Source organism: Barbus barbus (genome assembly GCF_936440315.1).
Source record: "Barbus barbus genome assembly, chromosome: 5".
NCBI classification, from domain to species: domain Eukaryota; kingdom Metazoa; phylum Chordata; class Actinopteri; order Cypriniformes; family Cyprinidae; genus Barbus; species Barbus barbus.
Genome location: NC_136733.1, coordinates 3,170,805 through 3,187,009, shown reverse-complemented (window position 1 = coordinate 3,187,009; position 16,205 = coordinate 3,170,805). Strand labels below are relative to the sequence as shown.

General features: G+C 36.9%; 2 protein-coding genes across 2 annotated transcripts; one reads left to right on the top strand and one right to left on the bottom strand.

Moving 5' to 3' along the window:
- Positions 1-762: 762 nt before the first annotated feature.
- On the bottom strand, positions 763-7,785 carry areg (amphiregulin). The gene is made up of 5 exons (XM_079416994.1): positions 7,711-7,785; positions 4,303-4,464; positions 2,625-2,847; positions 1,600-1,758; positions 763-1,234 (listed from the first exon to the last, which is right to left on the bottom strand). Exons 1-5 carry the CDS (start codon positions 7,748-7,750, stop codon positions 1,147-1,149), a joined length of 672 nt encoding a protein of 223 aa, XP_079273120.1. The 5' UTR covers positions 7,751-7,785; the 3' UTR covers positions 763-1,146.
- Positions 7,786-10,508: 2,723 nt separating this feature from the next.
- ostf1 (osteoclast stimulating factor 1) lies at positions 10,509-15,040 on the top strand. Its single transcript, XM_079416711.1, has 10 exons — positions 10,509-10,730; positions 12,404-12,450; positions 12,527-12,577; positions 12,686-12,749; positions 13,123-13,176; positions 13,258-13,365; positions 13,536-13,585; positions 13,781-13,859; positions 14,284-14,382; positions 14,478-15,040. The coding sequence occupies exons 1-10, from the start codon at positions 10,697-10,699 to the stop codon at positions 14,534-14,536; spliced, it is 645 nt and encodes a 214-aa protein (XP_079272837.1). The 5' UTR covers positions 10,509-10,696; the 3' UTR covers positions 14,537-15,040.
- The last annotated feature ends 1,165 nt before the right edge of the window (positions 15,041-16,205 follow it).

Here is a 16,205-nt window from a genome sequence, read left to right as displayed (position 1 = left end):
ACTAAACCAACAACTGTCCATTTGGGATGTTTGATATACTTTTAACTTTTGTATTATTATCATTATGCTACAGTATAAATATGGTAGCACTTTAATTGTAATATGGTAGTCATTAAAAAACATTATATTATTATATATATTATTATTATTATATTATATTATATTATATATATATAGCCGTGGATGTATTTTCCAACTTAAAAATTTAAGGCGAAATTATAGGAATCAAAATTTAATGACGTTTGTATTTAAAATACATTTAACAACTAGTAATCTGTTAATTACTATTATATAGGTTCTAAACTATTATAAAGTGCTAGTGTTATTTCAGTTACAGCAGTAAAGTATTGAAAGTGGTTTAGCTCTGCATAATTAGTTACACCATTCATTGCTGCACAGTTATTTACTGCAGCTAATTCTTTGGAGTCATATTGATGTCTAAACCTGTAGATTTAACAAACATTTGTTGATCAAACACTCACCTCCAGATTGATCTGTTCTTATATAATCTTCTATTGTGTTATGAAACATAAGCCCTCATAAGAATTAAAGATGATTGGGAGAAGGAAACTTTGCAGACAATAATGTTGGGGAAAGGCACCACAGACTTAAAAAACGTCTGCTTTCATCTGTGAATAATACTCAGCTGTAATATTAGTGTTTCCACCTCACTGACATACTGTCTGATGACTTAACTTATATTACTCTTAATAATGTTTTATATAAGAACGCTCAGAATGAGTGAAAGAAAGATAGCCTACAGATCTTAGGAGAGTGTCCTTTATTTCATATGAACGTCACATATCAAATAAACATTAGTTTTTTATCAAAATAAACACAAATACTAAGGAACTTATATAATTTGTTAATAAATAGGTACAAACAATAAATATATTGTTACAGTAGGTTTTATTATATTATTCTATGTGCAATATATCTGTAGTGCACTCCACAGCAGTGAATTCTACCTGGAACAAAAATCATTTAATGTCATAAAATATCTATATATTTTCCACAATCATTTGCGTAAAATGAAGGTTTTGTAGACTGTTGAAGAAGGGACTGGAGTTTTACATGGCAAACACCACCCTAAAAGTCTCTTTTATATTTAGCTACCCATAAATAGGACTAGGCCTTACTTCCTCTTCACACCATGATGTTCTTCTTCTCTAGTTTCTCTCTCTCGCTAGTAGAGCTCAGGAACGCCGCCTGAAAGCGATGATGTGTTCTATAGCTGCAATATAAGAACAATACAATCAAACTATTCAAGCGCATAATGATTCATGTCACGTGAACAAAAATAAACTAATTTCCGTATTCTGTACATGTAAAAACCTTTTGATCTAAAGGCTTCTGCATAAATGCTTGAAATTAAGAGACTGTATATGCCTAGCTAGTGCCTACAAATGTTCCTAGTACATGTTTTGTTAACTGGTATAGTAACCTCATAGTAATAATAATGATACAGAATGAGTAGGTGCGTCCAAACTGCTGTCACAATATGTGCCAAGTATAACCCAGGCGTGTGTTTTGTGTGTTTGAAAGATGAATGAGTGTGTGTGGGTGTATATTTAGCATGCATGCACTGAATGTACTTACTGCACGCAGACCATGAGTAGAATGGCTAGGCAGCTGATGACCGACAGGACGACAGCCATAATGACGAGCGCGGCGTGGGTCCTATCAGTGCTGCTCTCGTCCCGAGACGTCCCGAGAAGCTGGATCCCACAGCGTTCCCCATCATAACCTCTTTTACATCTGAAACAATCAAACTTTCATTAGCCTACTTGAACACGTTGTTAATGCAACACTGACTGAATTTAATTGATGTGAATTCACTTAGTAAATATTAATGAAGTGCAGGTGTGTGGGATGTTTATGCATGCAGATAGATATGGAAGCCTGTTTCTGCCATGGAATAAAAAAAAATTTATGTGACTTTTTTTTATCACAATTCTGACTTTTTTTTCTGGGAATTGTGGGATTTTAACTGAGAATTTATACTTATTTTCTCGACTTTTTTCCCTTGCAGTTGTGACTTTATATCTCACAATTCTGAGTTTTTTCTGAATTCTGAGTTTACATCTTGCAATTTCTTGCAAATTAGACAACATATCAGAGACATTCTGTGGTTACATCTCACTTTTTTTTTTTGTTTTCACCATAAAATAAAGAATAAATTCTCAGTTTATCTCTGAATTCTGAGTTTACATCTAGCAATTCTGCCATGAAAAAAGGTAATTTCCTCACAATTCTGACTTTTTTTCCCTCACAATTCTCGAGTTTATGCACTGTAAAAAATCAAAAGTTGAGAAAACTTAAAAGTTTAAGGCAACCAGCTTCAGGACATGTTTGAGTTTTCTCAACTTCTTCTATTCAATTTATGCAACAAAAAGTTGAGAAAACTCAAAAAAGCAGTCCTGAAGCTGGTAGCCTATAACGTGTAAGTGTTCGTAACCTTTAAATTTTTTACAGTGTATCTCACAATTCAGCATTTATATCTCACAATTCTGATAAATGTATGAATTGTAAGAAAGAAAAGCAGAATTGAGATTGAAAAGTTGCATTTACTTTTTTATTTCTTATCCCGTGGAAACAAGCTTCTGTAGGTAAGTGTCACTCACACACAGACAGGCTCTCTCAGGCCGTGCAGGTATGTGCAGTGGCCGTGGATGCAGTAGTCCACATGAGAGGTCAGGCAGGGGTCAGCGGTGGTGCTGTGGCTCCTGTGACTGAGCGTGTGATTCAGCTGAACAGGAGTGATATTTTTATTCTTTTTTCTTCCTTTGTTCTTTTTGCGTCCAGAGCGCCTGTGATTCTGCTCGTCCCCTTTACTGGCTTGGGTTACTGAAAGATATGAGATATATGAGAAACTTTAATGTGTGTGAGAATATTTGCTTTCTATACTTAGGATTTGCTTTAAATGTAATTAAATGTTCTTTAAATGGCTCTTTAAAATTAAGCTTTCTAATAAGGTTATTCATTTTTTTTAATAAGGTAAAAAAAACAATATTAACAAAAAAGAAGGAGAGGAATTAAGCAACAAACACATATCAACTTTTTGCTACACAGCATTAGTGCTGTGTTCGATACATTTCCACTTCGATATTCTAGTCTCAGAAAAGTGTAATTCATCAAGTGTTAATTTACGAGAGAGAGAGAGAGAGAGAGAGAGAGAGAAAGAGAGGGAGAGAGAGAGAGAGGCAGGCTGTGTATGTATGAGCTTTGGCTTTAATTCTCTAGTTATGTTGTCCCAATGATGTTACCAGCTCCTTGTTGAAAAAGATAACGTAGCTCTTGAGCGATTAAGCTATTTTATTGATAAAATTTCAGGGCAGCGCTAAAAAGTTTGTTCCTGAATGTCTGTGTGTGGCCACAACGTGACCTGTGTGAGTGACTGAGTATGTGTGTGCGTGAGATTCAGTGAAGACAGCGCATTAGTTTAGATGGTCCTCACTGCAGAACACAAGATCCAGGGGGCGTGGTTGATCTAGATCCAACCCCTCCCACCTTACATATACCTGAACCTACCCATCTCCACCCCTAGATGTGGATCCAACCCCACCCCCTGGATCTTTGTTCTGCAGTGAGGGGCTACTGCATTAGTTTAGAACTCTTATAATATTTATTTTTATTTTTTAAATTTAGAGAGTGTGTTAACTTGTGCAATGATAACCTACCAGCAATGTTAAGATGAATTTTTTGTATATTAATATGAGTACATTACAATATAAATTTATTAGAACGAGTAGACTACATTATTATTTATGGGCTTAAAAACAAGATGCAAGCAATCAGTATATTTTACCTGGTGGGAAGTGCCCAATGCCATTACCTATATTGTATTGTGGTACAGTTATGGAGGTCCTTCATAATGCAGAGATCAACTGCCTGCTCTGCCAATAGTTAGCAATGGCCCTATAGTATGCTGTGTTTAATAAACAGCTGTTTTACTCAATTCTTCTGAGGTGAAATTTAGTGCTGTCCCGTATCGTGATACGTATCGTATCGTGACTTACGCAGCCCTACACAGCATACACAGCTATATACACTGTGTTGCTGTCTGGGAAGATGTTATTACGGTCAGTAATTTTTATTAGCAGAATAATAGACGTCTGCACGAGATTGTCAAGCAGGTGGACCAGTTTGACTGTCTGTACCCTTTTTTTTAAAGATTTGTTTTTGGTGTTTTGCCTTTATTATGATAGGACAGTAGGATTTGGGATTCGAACTCGGGACACCCGTAACCCGACGGCGTCGGTACAATTGCCAACAAGGCTATCGGCGCCGAACTGTCTGTACCTTTAAACAAAGTTGGATCACTGAACATTCCCGATGGATCCTGATCATCATCAGATTCCAAATCTTCACCCATGGCGCTCTGAAGCCCCTCCCCCGATGACAACATCACGGTCACATGATCCAGTGCAGATGTGTGAGCGGCAGCTGTCCATATTGTGAAAACTGCACACAGAAACACACGCTGTTATATCACAGCAGAAATGTGGTAATAACTGCTTGTGAGGAATGCTGATTTGTATAGTTTCGGCCCAGTTTGCAAATAATAACAGGATCAAACGCTTCATTATATCACAATGACACATTAACCTCAATTAGCAGATATAAAGAGCGGTTAATCTTCTAATGTTGCGGTTGATGTTGAGTCATCCTGTAAACACCCCGTGTGTATTGTACTGAGCAGATTAGCTGTGCATTTGTGTGTGTGAAAGAGAGAGAGAGAGAGAAATTGAGAGTGATAGACATGATTAGAAGAGTTGAGTTTATGTGAGGTAAAGCTGCACCTGTCGCAAGTGCAATACAAAATTAGAGTCCTTTATGTCTCCTTCTTCTTTTTGGACACCTGTTTATAAACACATAGTTCAGAATCCGATATGATCAATCCATTTATCCTAATATACACAATACAATAACAGATGTGAAGATAAATACTGCACAGAACCCATACAGACCACGTTTGCCAACTTTCAACCAGCATTGTATAATATAGAAAATGAACAATGTAAATTATTTTTCCTTGTTACTTGCACCAAGATATGCCCGTTTACCTGGCAGCAGAGGTTTTGACAGCTGTAGGGCGTTTGTGAAAACTACAGATCGTACTTCTGCATTTTTGTATCTCCGCTTATAGGGATAGTTCACCCAAAAATTCTGTCGTCATTTACTCACCCTCAAGTAGTTCCAAACCTGTATGAATGTCTTTGTTCTGCCGAACACTAAGGAAGATATTCTGAAGAATGTGGGAAATAGAGCAGTTCTGGGGCACCATTGACTTCCATAGTATTTTCTTTTTTTCTACTATGGAAGTCAATGGTGCCCCAAAACAGCCTGTTTACAAACTTTCTTCAGAATATCTTCCTTTGTGTTCAGAACAAAGAAATGTATACAGGTTTGGAACTACTTGAGGGTGAGTAAATGACGACAGAATTTTTGGATGAACTATCCCTTTAAGGAGAGTCTGATCGCGCCCAGTGCATTATGGTTATTGAAGTTTTTGTACTTTTTTCCCGCCACAGCCCTTTGTCTGTTTTCTATAATCGTGTAGCAACGAGAAAATGTTTTGCTGCATAGACTGCCAACTTTTAATAAAACCTCATCTTGCCAGCGGTGAATAACCCTTGACCCCATTTAACATGTTGGGATTAAATTTTCTAGATGAAGAATGAAACTTTTGATTAACAGAACAATGATTTTAATTAAGAAAATTATGTTTCAATTAAAATTTGTCAAATATTTAATTTCTCAATCATCACTGTTGCAGTTCATTATGTTTTAAATAATATTGAAATATCATCTTACTAAGACAGGAGATATAGTGTGACTGATATTTATATGCATTTTGTGTAAGCATAGTCTGCTGTACTGTTACAGAGATTTAAATTTAAAGCTATCAGTGCTGTATCTTACTTTTTTGCCATATACAAAAATACCAGCAACTGATAAATTGCATATTTTTGCTTAGTTTGGGTCTCTGAATACATTTGAGGTTTTTTTCCCCTACATATTTTTTCTAGGCTAAATCATTATCATTGTCATATGTCAGGCTTTACAGGGTTAAAACAACATAAAACAATGTTTGCATCTAAAGAGGTCTCAATGTTCACAACTCATGTGATTCATTTGCACAGTAAAAACATGCTATTCAGCAAGAAAATATGTAGGCCGGGACTTGATTTTATCCATAAGGAATTGATTGGGATGAAAAAAAAAAGAAAAAAAAAAGGTGGGCGTTATATAGCAGAATGGAGCCAGACATGAATGTGAACGTGAAGGACTACGCCCATCCTGAAACACAGCCAACATCTGTTGGTTGAAACTCAAGTAACCAGGGTAACGTTGTTGCATAGGTGGAGTAAGTTTTGATCATCGCTATTTGATGAAACATTACTAAGTTAAACCCGTTTGTTTTTGGAACCACACACAAAAAGGCCAAAAACAAACATCTGTTTGATTTCCTTTTGGCTAATCGAAGGTGTATTATCTGAAAATTGCAGGAACAAATTCCACCAGCCTTGGGTTTGTGGCAAATCGATCCAGTCTATTAAACATTAATTGTAATTTTGCATAATTCTGCACACATTCTATTCCTTATCACATGAACCGTTCCTTTAAAGTCTTACAAATGCAGAGTCTCAGAATACTTCATTTTAGAACATCATATTAAACAACAAACTTTGGTGTCAAATATTTTGCTTGAAAACCGTGCATGTGCTATTTTTCTCTCTAATATATAAATATGTGGTAATTTGATGATATTCAGACATTTTAAAGTAATGTATGTGCCTTTCTATTACAGGTATACACTGGCGACGTCTGCAGTCAAACTAGTCTGCAAGGAGAATGTTTGAGTAGTCTAAATGCATTTGATCTGAACACTCCTACCGACTGGAATCCTGCATTTAATTGTCAAAGAAATTCACACACACACACCTATTATTGTGTGCGGGGATGACCTTTCTAACGTTAGTTCGCAAAGCTAAATATATATTCAACACGGCGGTGTGACGCCCTAATCCTCTGTCCTTTGCCATATACAATAGGCGCTTTGTGACGTCGAACATGACAACAGACAGCCGAGATTTAAACTGTGTGGCGTTCTGGCATACACCTATATGGGAAAAGCCGGAGCTCACAGCTATTCAGAGGCATGTTACTACAGGTCGAGTCAACTTCCCAAAGCCCTGCCTGTCTGGAGACACAAACACAATACCACACTTCACTCAGCGACGGAGTTCAAGCTGCTTTTGGAGGTTTACTATGTTGGAGTCTTTCATATTCGTCAATCAATTGTCTTTTGTCAGTTGTCAAAGTGAAATTAAAATAGAGTAAAAATAACAATAAGAGAATTTACACTCAGCATGAAAGGAAATGTTGCAAGTTTCGCTCACTTTTTGACTTTTCATGATTTTTTCCTTTTGTTACTTTATCACTGGACAAGTTTTTTTTTTTTTATAATTTGACAGAATTTGAAAAAATAAATATAAATATTTTAGAGCAAACCATAACTAGAAAAACATATAGTCACACACATAAAAATCCAATAATATTTTAAGATTAAATTGATTTCCATGATTTCTTCAGGATTTTAAATCGCGATTTTAAAATCCACTAAGATTTCCAGGTTTTCCACAACCGTGGCACACCTGAAGCTGACAGGTCAACAATAATGTAAGACAGGATGGAGAAACTCACCGACACAGAGCAGCAGAGAGGAGAGGCGCTGTAGGTTCATGGCAGCTGACAGCTGAGTTCTGTGTTGAGTTTCTGTTTGTCACGTACTTATCGTCCAGGAGGAGCTTTTATAGGGAGGTTTCCTTCACACACACACACACATACAGAGATAATATGTGTGTTTGTAGGCACCTTTTGTAAGGTAAATGTTTGACGAGAGTCCACCTGTAGAATTCATCCACAGGTCATTCATCCACGAGTCATTATGTGAGATTCATTTTCCATTTCACGTCACTGGACTGTGATGCTGAATAGCTTGACTGTTTTGTCAAGTGTTCCTGAATGGGATATGAGAATATTTTTAAATAAACAGGAATAGTTTATTTGTACTTTAATAGTAAATTATGATGACTTCACATGCACTGATGTAGATGTTTCAGATTTGGGGACGCAGAGTCACTGGAATCGAATTTGACCTTAAATCTTTGGAATATTTGGAATGGAATATGAGATGCATCGCGTCTGGAATAAAAAGAATGAAAAGAATGGGATTCTTGGGGGAAAATTCAATAGATAAAGAGAGGAGCCAAAACACCCCCAGCACACACACACACACACACACACACACACACTGTTTTGGTGTGAACACAGCCTCATGGGTCATTAAGTATATTACTGTCCCTGTAATTTGAGGCCAAAAAACTATGGTACGGGACGGAAGAGAGGTAGCTGGAAGAACGACCGGTTTTCTTAGATGAAGCCATGAATGAACGTGTTTGTGCAATTTAAATTCTGTTTGAGTCACCTGCAGTACAACATGTCCCTCACATCTGCATGGTAATGGGTTTCTGAAAAGCCCAAAAGGAAGAGAAGTACAGCTAATGACCCTGAACCGTTAACACAGAACAAATGAAACACCCCATTAGATGCTATTCAGAATTTAAATAAGACCACCATCGGATTCATAAAGCAAAAGTTTTGTTCTTTTTAACTTTTAACTAAAAGCAATGCATTTACAATGGCATTTTTCATTGTTATTTGCTACGGTTTTTAAAACTGAAATGACTAAAAGCAGAGCTATTATGAGGCAGCTCCTTTAAAACTTGCAATGCAATGCAAACCAACTTGTTGGTGCAGCCAAATGTTATGGGTGTCCTCGAATATGACACACAAATCTAGAGGATTAAAGCGTAGAGGCGTTTCACTGGTGTAAAAGTACTGAAAAAATTAACAAACACACAGTATCTCACAGAAGTAAGTACACCCCTCACATTTTTGTCAATATTTTATTATATCTTTTCATGTGACAACACTGAAGAAATGACACTTTGCTACAATGTAAAGTAGTGAGTGTATAGCTTGTATAACAAAATAACTCAACACACAGCCATTAATGTCTAAACCGCTGGCCACAAAAGTGAGTACACCCCTAAGCGAAAATGTCCAAATTGGCCCCAATTAGCCATTTTCTCTCCCCGGTGTCATGTGACTTGTTAGTGTTACAAGGTCTCAGGTGTGAATGGGGTGCAGGTGTGTTAAATTTGGTGTTATCGCTCTCACTCTCTCATGGGGCTGCATGAGTGCTGCCGGCACTGGGGAGCTACAGTTCATTGAGGGAACCATGAATGCCAACATGTACTGTGGCATACTGAAGCAGAGACTGGGCCGCAGGGCAGTATTCCAACATGATAACGACCCCAAAACACAGCTCCAAGACGACCACTGCCTTGCCAAAGAAGCTGAGCGTAAAGATGATGGACTGGCCAAGCATGTCTCCAGAACTAAACCCTATTGAGCAGCTGTGGGGCATCCTCAAATGGAAGGTGGAGGAGCACAAGGTCTCTAACATCCACCAGCTCCGTGGACTGGAAGAGGACTCCAGTGGCAACCTGTGAAGCTCTGCTGAACTCCATGCCCAAGAGGGTTAAGGCAGTGCTGGAAAATAATGGTGGCCACACAAAATATTGACACTTTGGGCCCAATTTGGACATTTTCACTTAGGGGTGTACTCACTTTTGTGGCCAGCGGTTTAGACATTAATGGCTGTGTGTTGAGTTATTTTGTTATACAAGCTGTACACTCACTGCTTTACATTGTAGCAAAGTGTCATTTCTTCAGTGTTGTCACATGAAAAGATATAAAATATTGACAAAAATGTGAGGGGTGTACTTACTTCTGTGAGATACTGTACATAAAAAGCAGAAAAAGGTGCAGAAAAATTCCCTGCATCTTAATTAGTTTAATATTTTGTTAGATTAACTTACCACTATTTGTCCATACTGTTTAAAAGACGTTTACCTTTTTATTTGCCAATAATGTTTTTTTTATTGTCTATACTACTAAGCATTGTGTAATTGATTAATTTTGGTTAATGTTGTTAAAAGTTTAAAAGGTGTTTAGTACATTCCCTAAATGTAATACTTCCATCAAACCGCATTCAATCATTCCAACAATAATTTCTACAGAAATCATTACTAAAGCCACCAAAACAGACATGCTATTAATAGTGAAACTTTCCGTATTGCAACAGAAACAGAAAATTTATCATTTGTAGTTTTGTCATTGATCACATATTTAGGCTAAAAATTCAAATATGCCAATGGCTTATTAGACCTGTTATAATATTTAATAATGGCGTATCATTATTAAATATTATAACAGGTCTAATAAGCTAATGGAATATTTATCACTCCCGTGATTTATAAAATTGCATTTAATTTTAATTACATTTATATCTATGTTTTGTTAATACTACTAAAGTTAAATGGTAAAAACATGTAATTTACGTAGTAATTATTGTCAAGTAAGCGTTTCTTAGTGCTGCGCATGCGCAGTGCAACTTTTCCGCATTGGGCTCGTTCACGCTTCCTCATTGACAGCGCCTAAAGGAAGAAAGCGGCGATACAGCGTTTCATTTACACTTTTAACCGTTTTATACCGTTTCTACGTACTATTGACGTCTTAAACAACTCGGAAGTCTTCTTTAAAAGTCTTGGGAAGTTCAGAAATGTCAAAGCCTCCCCCCAAACCAGCTAAACCAGGTAAGAGGTGCGCATGGAGGAAAAGCCTACACCTCGGCAAGCCTGCTAAAGCTTCATTATTTATTCATTTGTTTTTGCGTTGTTTCATTGTCTTACAAACACGCTTGTTTCCGATGCCATACAATGAAATGTATATAAGAGCATGCAATTTCTGGTCTTAGTGAACTTGCTCCTGCGGGTGGAGTTTGGCGTTTCTCCAGCGCAGCGCAACTTTCCTTGCGCTTTTACGCGTTTTAAGCGCTTGTCACCGACTTACGTGCGCGAAACCACCACAATTTAGCTTCAAGTTCAAAGACAAAAATAGTCAAACGTCTTGCCACAAATGGCAGGATTGGGTTTGGAAGAGAAAATCGCTCAAGCCAGCCATTGGCTGTGATTCAGAGCCTAGTGAGCAGCCTATCTAGACAGCGCGTTTAGTCAACGGAGACACACTACACACGCATTCATTCTGAATCTGGCGAGCAAAAAAAAAGTTTATATGATGCCCAGATCAATGGTTTTGAGTCACAGCCATTGTCTCATAGAAGCCACTTCCCCATACGAAAGAGCAGCTTCGTTATGCTTATTGTGCAAAATAACACATTTATGATGATGCTGTGCACAAAATAGACCAATATCATCTTTTCACAACTGATACTATGCTTATTTTCATATGCATATTCGTATGCAGAACTGTTTCATTTCTGTTTTTTTTATTTGACACAATAATACCTAAATCTTTAGACTACAGAACTAAAAATAATGTGCATTGCTGCTATATTATATGTATTATTAATAATGGCATTAAAAATGCCAAATCACGTGATTGGTCTGAATTGTCACAAATGTATTTTTGATACTAAGTAGAAAACTCTGAATTCTGAACTCTTTATCGGTCCTGTCTCAAGTTGTAGGATGTCCTCTTAGTACAGTTTGGCCAGGATGTGGGTCTGTGACGTCCAGCATGCAAATCTGACCAGTTACGTGGGATGGGAAGTTTGGGATATTAACACTGTTTTGTTTAGTAGTGGCCAAAACCAAGTTACATTAACTTGTACACTAATAGTAACATATTATAATGTGGTGTAGGTTCTAGGGGAACCTTGGAACCTCCAACTTTGGGAAACATTGTCAGCATTGCAGAAAAGATTTCCTGTTGGTTGAAATGATTTCTGAACGATTGATCGTAATTGGCGGCAAACATAATAAATATATCTGGCAGAGGCTAGTGTTTCTATTTCAGAGGCTGATCTGGAAGTTGGGGAGGGGCTGCTTGGATCCCGCTCAGGAGGGCTTCTCACTTGTTTGTTATAGGCCAAATAGAAATACCTTTGCAGCCAGGAAATGCCCTTTCTTGTGCTTATGGTGGTTTGTTTATTTATATATTTAGGCCTCAGGGCTTGGCTTCCTCTTAATTTCTGTGTAATGTGGCTTGCCCTGCGTTTGAGCTGCGTTTAGTTTTGTGACACTACCTGGTTGTAGATGTGATGCTGATTTGCATTTGGTTGGGATGATAGGTGACGATAAGTTTGAACAGATGGAATATTTTACTGTTCTGTTTCATCTATAAATAGTGAGTAGAGCACAGCCATTTCTGGATACGTGTATAAAACTGCTTCAGTGTGCAATCATTAGATACACTTATATTTTTTAAATAATATACAGCGTATCATTCATATTTATGTTTTAAACAGGCCAGGTCAAGGTGTACAGGGCTTTATTCACCTTTGACCCAAGGACGGTGAGTTTCATTCTCCTCTTTGGTTGTTTTAGCTTGCCTGAATTGAGCTAATCTTGTATATTTTTCTCTTTTTCAGCCAGATGAACTGTACTTTGAGGAAGGAGATATCTTGTACATCTCAGATACAGTAAGTTTATGATCTCGCTTGGAGTGATAGTTGATCATGGAGATAAAGAGCATTATATTCATGGCAGTGTTCGTGATTTTGAACTGATTGCTGGGTTAATGTTTTTAGAGTGACAGTAACTGGTGGAAGGGAACATGCAGGGGAAGGACTGGACTTATTCCCAGCAATTATGGTAAGTGGCAAACTAGAACCTGCAAACCATCAGCCTTTTACTAGAACCCCTTCAGTGATTGAATAGACGTGTATATAATATGTGACTTTTACAGTCTTTTATGATGTCGGGAAAGTTTTATTAGAGACAATCAGTGCTGATTCCTTAAGAAATCCTAGCTATTACTATTGCATTTATACTTGGGTTTAGGGATTGGAACCAAATCCAACCTTAAGTGTCAAACTTCTCTGCATATCATTTTATGCGTTATATGCTATTACTTTTCTAAATTTGCCTGAAAGACAAAAAAGTGGTAGAATTATCCTGTAGTCACTAATATGCATGCATCTGTCAGAGTATGATCTTTATCTTGATGTGATTTGCCTTTTTCTAGTGGCTGAGCAAGCAGAGTCCATAGACAACCCCATGCATGAAGCAGCCAAGCGAGGTACCCAAATAGACACCTATCAGGCATTTTGTTTGTTTGATAATGTGGTGAAACAATCAAATGTTTTGTGTGTGGATGCAGGTAATCTGAGCTGGCTCAGAGAGTGTTTGGATCATAAGGTTGGCATCAACGGACTGGACAAAGCAGGGAACACCGCTCTCTACTGGGCCTGTCACGGAGGACATAAAGGTAAAAGAGGCACACGTGCTTTAATTGTTTTCACATTTTAAAATTTCATTTCTGAGCTGCAGCAGTTGTGCACAAACTCTTTAAGCTGGTTTAAGCCTGTTTTGTCCAATAACGGCACATAAAATAAAAAAAGATGAAACGTTTAACCTACACTGTGTTTGTTTTCATAGATGTGGTGGAGATTTTACTGAGTCAGCCGAACTGTGAGCTCAATCAGCAGGTTAATCTGATGTTTGTTCAAATGTTTTTGGCGAATCACTTTCCTTCATTTGAATTGGTTTAAATGCACAGTGGAATCAGCTTACATAAGTCTGTATGAAAAAGTGATAGCAAAGTTTTTCTAGAAACGGAAGCAATGCTCATGTTCTTTATATTTTACTCAATGTAATAAATAGTGTTTTAATTTTTGGAACAGAATAAACTGGGAGACACGGCTCTACATGCAGCTGCCTGGAAGGGTTATTCAGATATAGTTGAGATGTTGCTCAATAAAAGTGAGTGAATTCTTTTTTTTTTTTTTTTCTTTTAAACATCTACATGTATGTATGGTTGGGGCAGGGCTCGACAGTGCAAGCACCTTGCGTTTGCAACTAAAAATAGATGTGTGCAAACTGTAAAGTGCATTCAGGAGCGTGTATGAAAATGAAAAAAAGCCCTGAAAATTTAAGGTCATCAAAAGTCTTAATTTTCTAAATTGTATAACATCATAATTATCATTTTAAGAAGGAAAATAACTTATATTATAATATATTATAACACTTAAAGGTCTACGTGTCTGGTTTAAATGAACAGCAAACCAATTTGGAATTGAAATGTAAAAATTACATGTACAAAGACATATGTCGTTTTATTTATTTTTTTGTATCTGTATCTGCGTGTTTGATATGTTTGTTTAAATTGGAATATGTGTTGCTATAGATGCCAGGACAGACGTGCTCAACAATGAGAAGAAGACCGCTCTGGATATGGCGACCAACGCGCAATGTGCCTCTCTGCTGAAGAGGAAACTGGGAGGAGGTGAGTCACAAGGTGTCTCCTTTCAGTTATCTCCTTCAGATGTCACTTCCTGTGAGAGAGATTCACACTTAACTGTCTCTCTGTTGAATCTACAGTGATTCTGCGCACCCACAGTAACGCTGAGGAGTATCTCGATGATGAAGACTCTGACTGAGAGAAGAGCAGCACTGATGAAGTCCATTCATTCCAACAAAAAACCTTCACAACATGTATATAGCTCAGATATATGTGGGAGAAACATTATTTACAAGGGTGGGGAGGATATGAAAGCTGGTTGTCTGATTGTCTCAACTTTCTTCTTCATTCCAGTTCATTGTAAAAGTTTTGCAGTACTTGTCTGCTCTGTACATGTTTAGGATGGACACATTGAACATTCGTTCTTCTGTTTGCTGCTCCTCTTTTAACTGTATTTATTGCATAGAAATCTCTTTGATTTTAAAGTGCCTTTTTAATAGGGAGATCACCCAGATTGCCTCACTGCACTGGGTCTTTTTATTCTAACAGTTTAATGCGCGTGTTTGTCTGAGCATTTTAACCGTTTGAGTGGGTTTGTGTGTGAGGGAGATGTGCTTGATGATAGCTTCTGAGATGCATGTAAATCTGAATGTTAAAACTATGCAAATAAATCAGTGGCCTTTGCTTGATATGCAAGACTCGAGCTGGAAGCGTGAATATAATTGTATTTGTAAGTGCCCTTTATTCATTGTGTGCATTCATTTAGCCACATTTTTAAGATTTTAGATTACGATTTATGTATTTTGTATTAGTCTGTATTTTTAGTGTTTTACCACGTTACATAATTTTAAAGCAGATTATGTGCTATTCAGGAACATGTAAGGGAAGACTATATTTGAACCTTTGCTCTCCAAATTACATGAGGAAAGTTGATAAAAAACATATAATGAAATCTGAGGTATATTTTTATTTTTAACATGTTTTAAAATTATAGTTTACCCAAAAATGAACATTGTCATATACTCACCAAACCGTTTTTTGGGGAGTAGCCTACATCCAGAAGAGTTTCCTCCTCCTGCTGAATATAAAAGAAGAATGTGGGTAAGCAAACAGGTGCTTGACTTCCATAAAGATTGACCTTTCATTAAAAATACTATACTATAAAAAGTCAATTTTTAACAAGAAAAAAAAAAACATTTGGTTACCTACATTCTTCAAACTATCTTTTGTGTTCAGCAGAAGAGAGAAGTTTGGAAGCACTTGAGGGTAAATAAAGGATGACAGGATTTTCATTTTTGGGGGAACTATCCCTTTATGTTTTTTTCATTAAAACATGTCAGGTCAACAAATGAGATGGTCCTCACTGCAGAACACAAGATCCAGGGGGTGTGGTTGAATCTAGATCCCACCCCCTGATCCCTAACCCCACCCATCTCCACCCCTAGATGTGGATCCAACACACAGATCTTTGTTCTGCAGTGAGGGGCTACTGCAACAAATCACAAACTCCGTTCCAAATGTGAATTGAATTTATTTTGTACCGCTTTTTATTAACGTTTGGTTTTGAGAGCATATATATATGCTCTCAATATATATATAGATATATATATCTATATATATATATATATATATATATATACACATTTATAAATTCAATATATATATCATTTCATTTCCATTTAGTTCGTTGAAGTATTAAAAATAACTCAAATGAAATCAAACTAAAACTTAATAAAAGACCTATACAGACATAATAAATTCAGACATTATTTAACTAAAATTAAAATAGATAACAAATAGAAATCACGACAGTATAGTTTATCAGTAATCCTAAGAAATACCACTACCAAACACACATGCTAAAAACA

Bases quoted from the DNA above. Each gene is read 5' to 3' on its own strand.
- areg (XM_079416994.1), bottom strand. From the start codon at position 7,750: ATGAACCTACAGCGCCTCTCCTCTCTGCTGCTCTGTGTCG. The intron at 2,848-4,302 runs GTACAGACAGTT...CATATCTTTCAG, and splicing joins TGATCCAACTTTGTTTAAAG to TAACCCAAGCCAGTAAAGGG. The intron at 1,759-2,624 runs GTGAGTGACACT...TGATTGTTTCAG, and splicing joins CTGAGAGAGCCTGTCTGTGT to ATGTAAAAGAGGTTATGATG.
- ostf1 (XM_079416711.1), top strand. From the start codon at position 10,697: ATGTCAAAGCCTCCCCCCAAACCAGCTAAACCAG. The intron at 13,177-13,257 runs GTACCCAAATAG...GTGTGGATGCAG, and splicing joins GCATGAAGCAGCCAAGCGAG to GTAATCTGAGCTGGCTCAGA. The intron at 14,383-14,477 runs GTGAGTCACAAG...TTGAATCTACAG, and splicing joins GAAGAGGAAACTGGGAGGAG to TGATTCTGCGCACCCACAGT.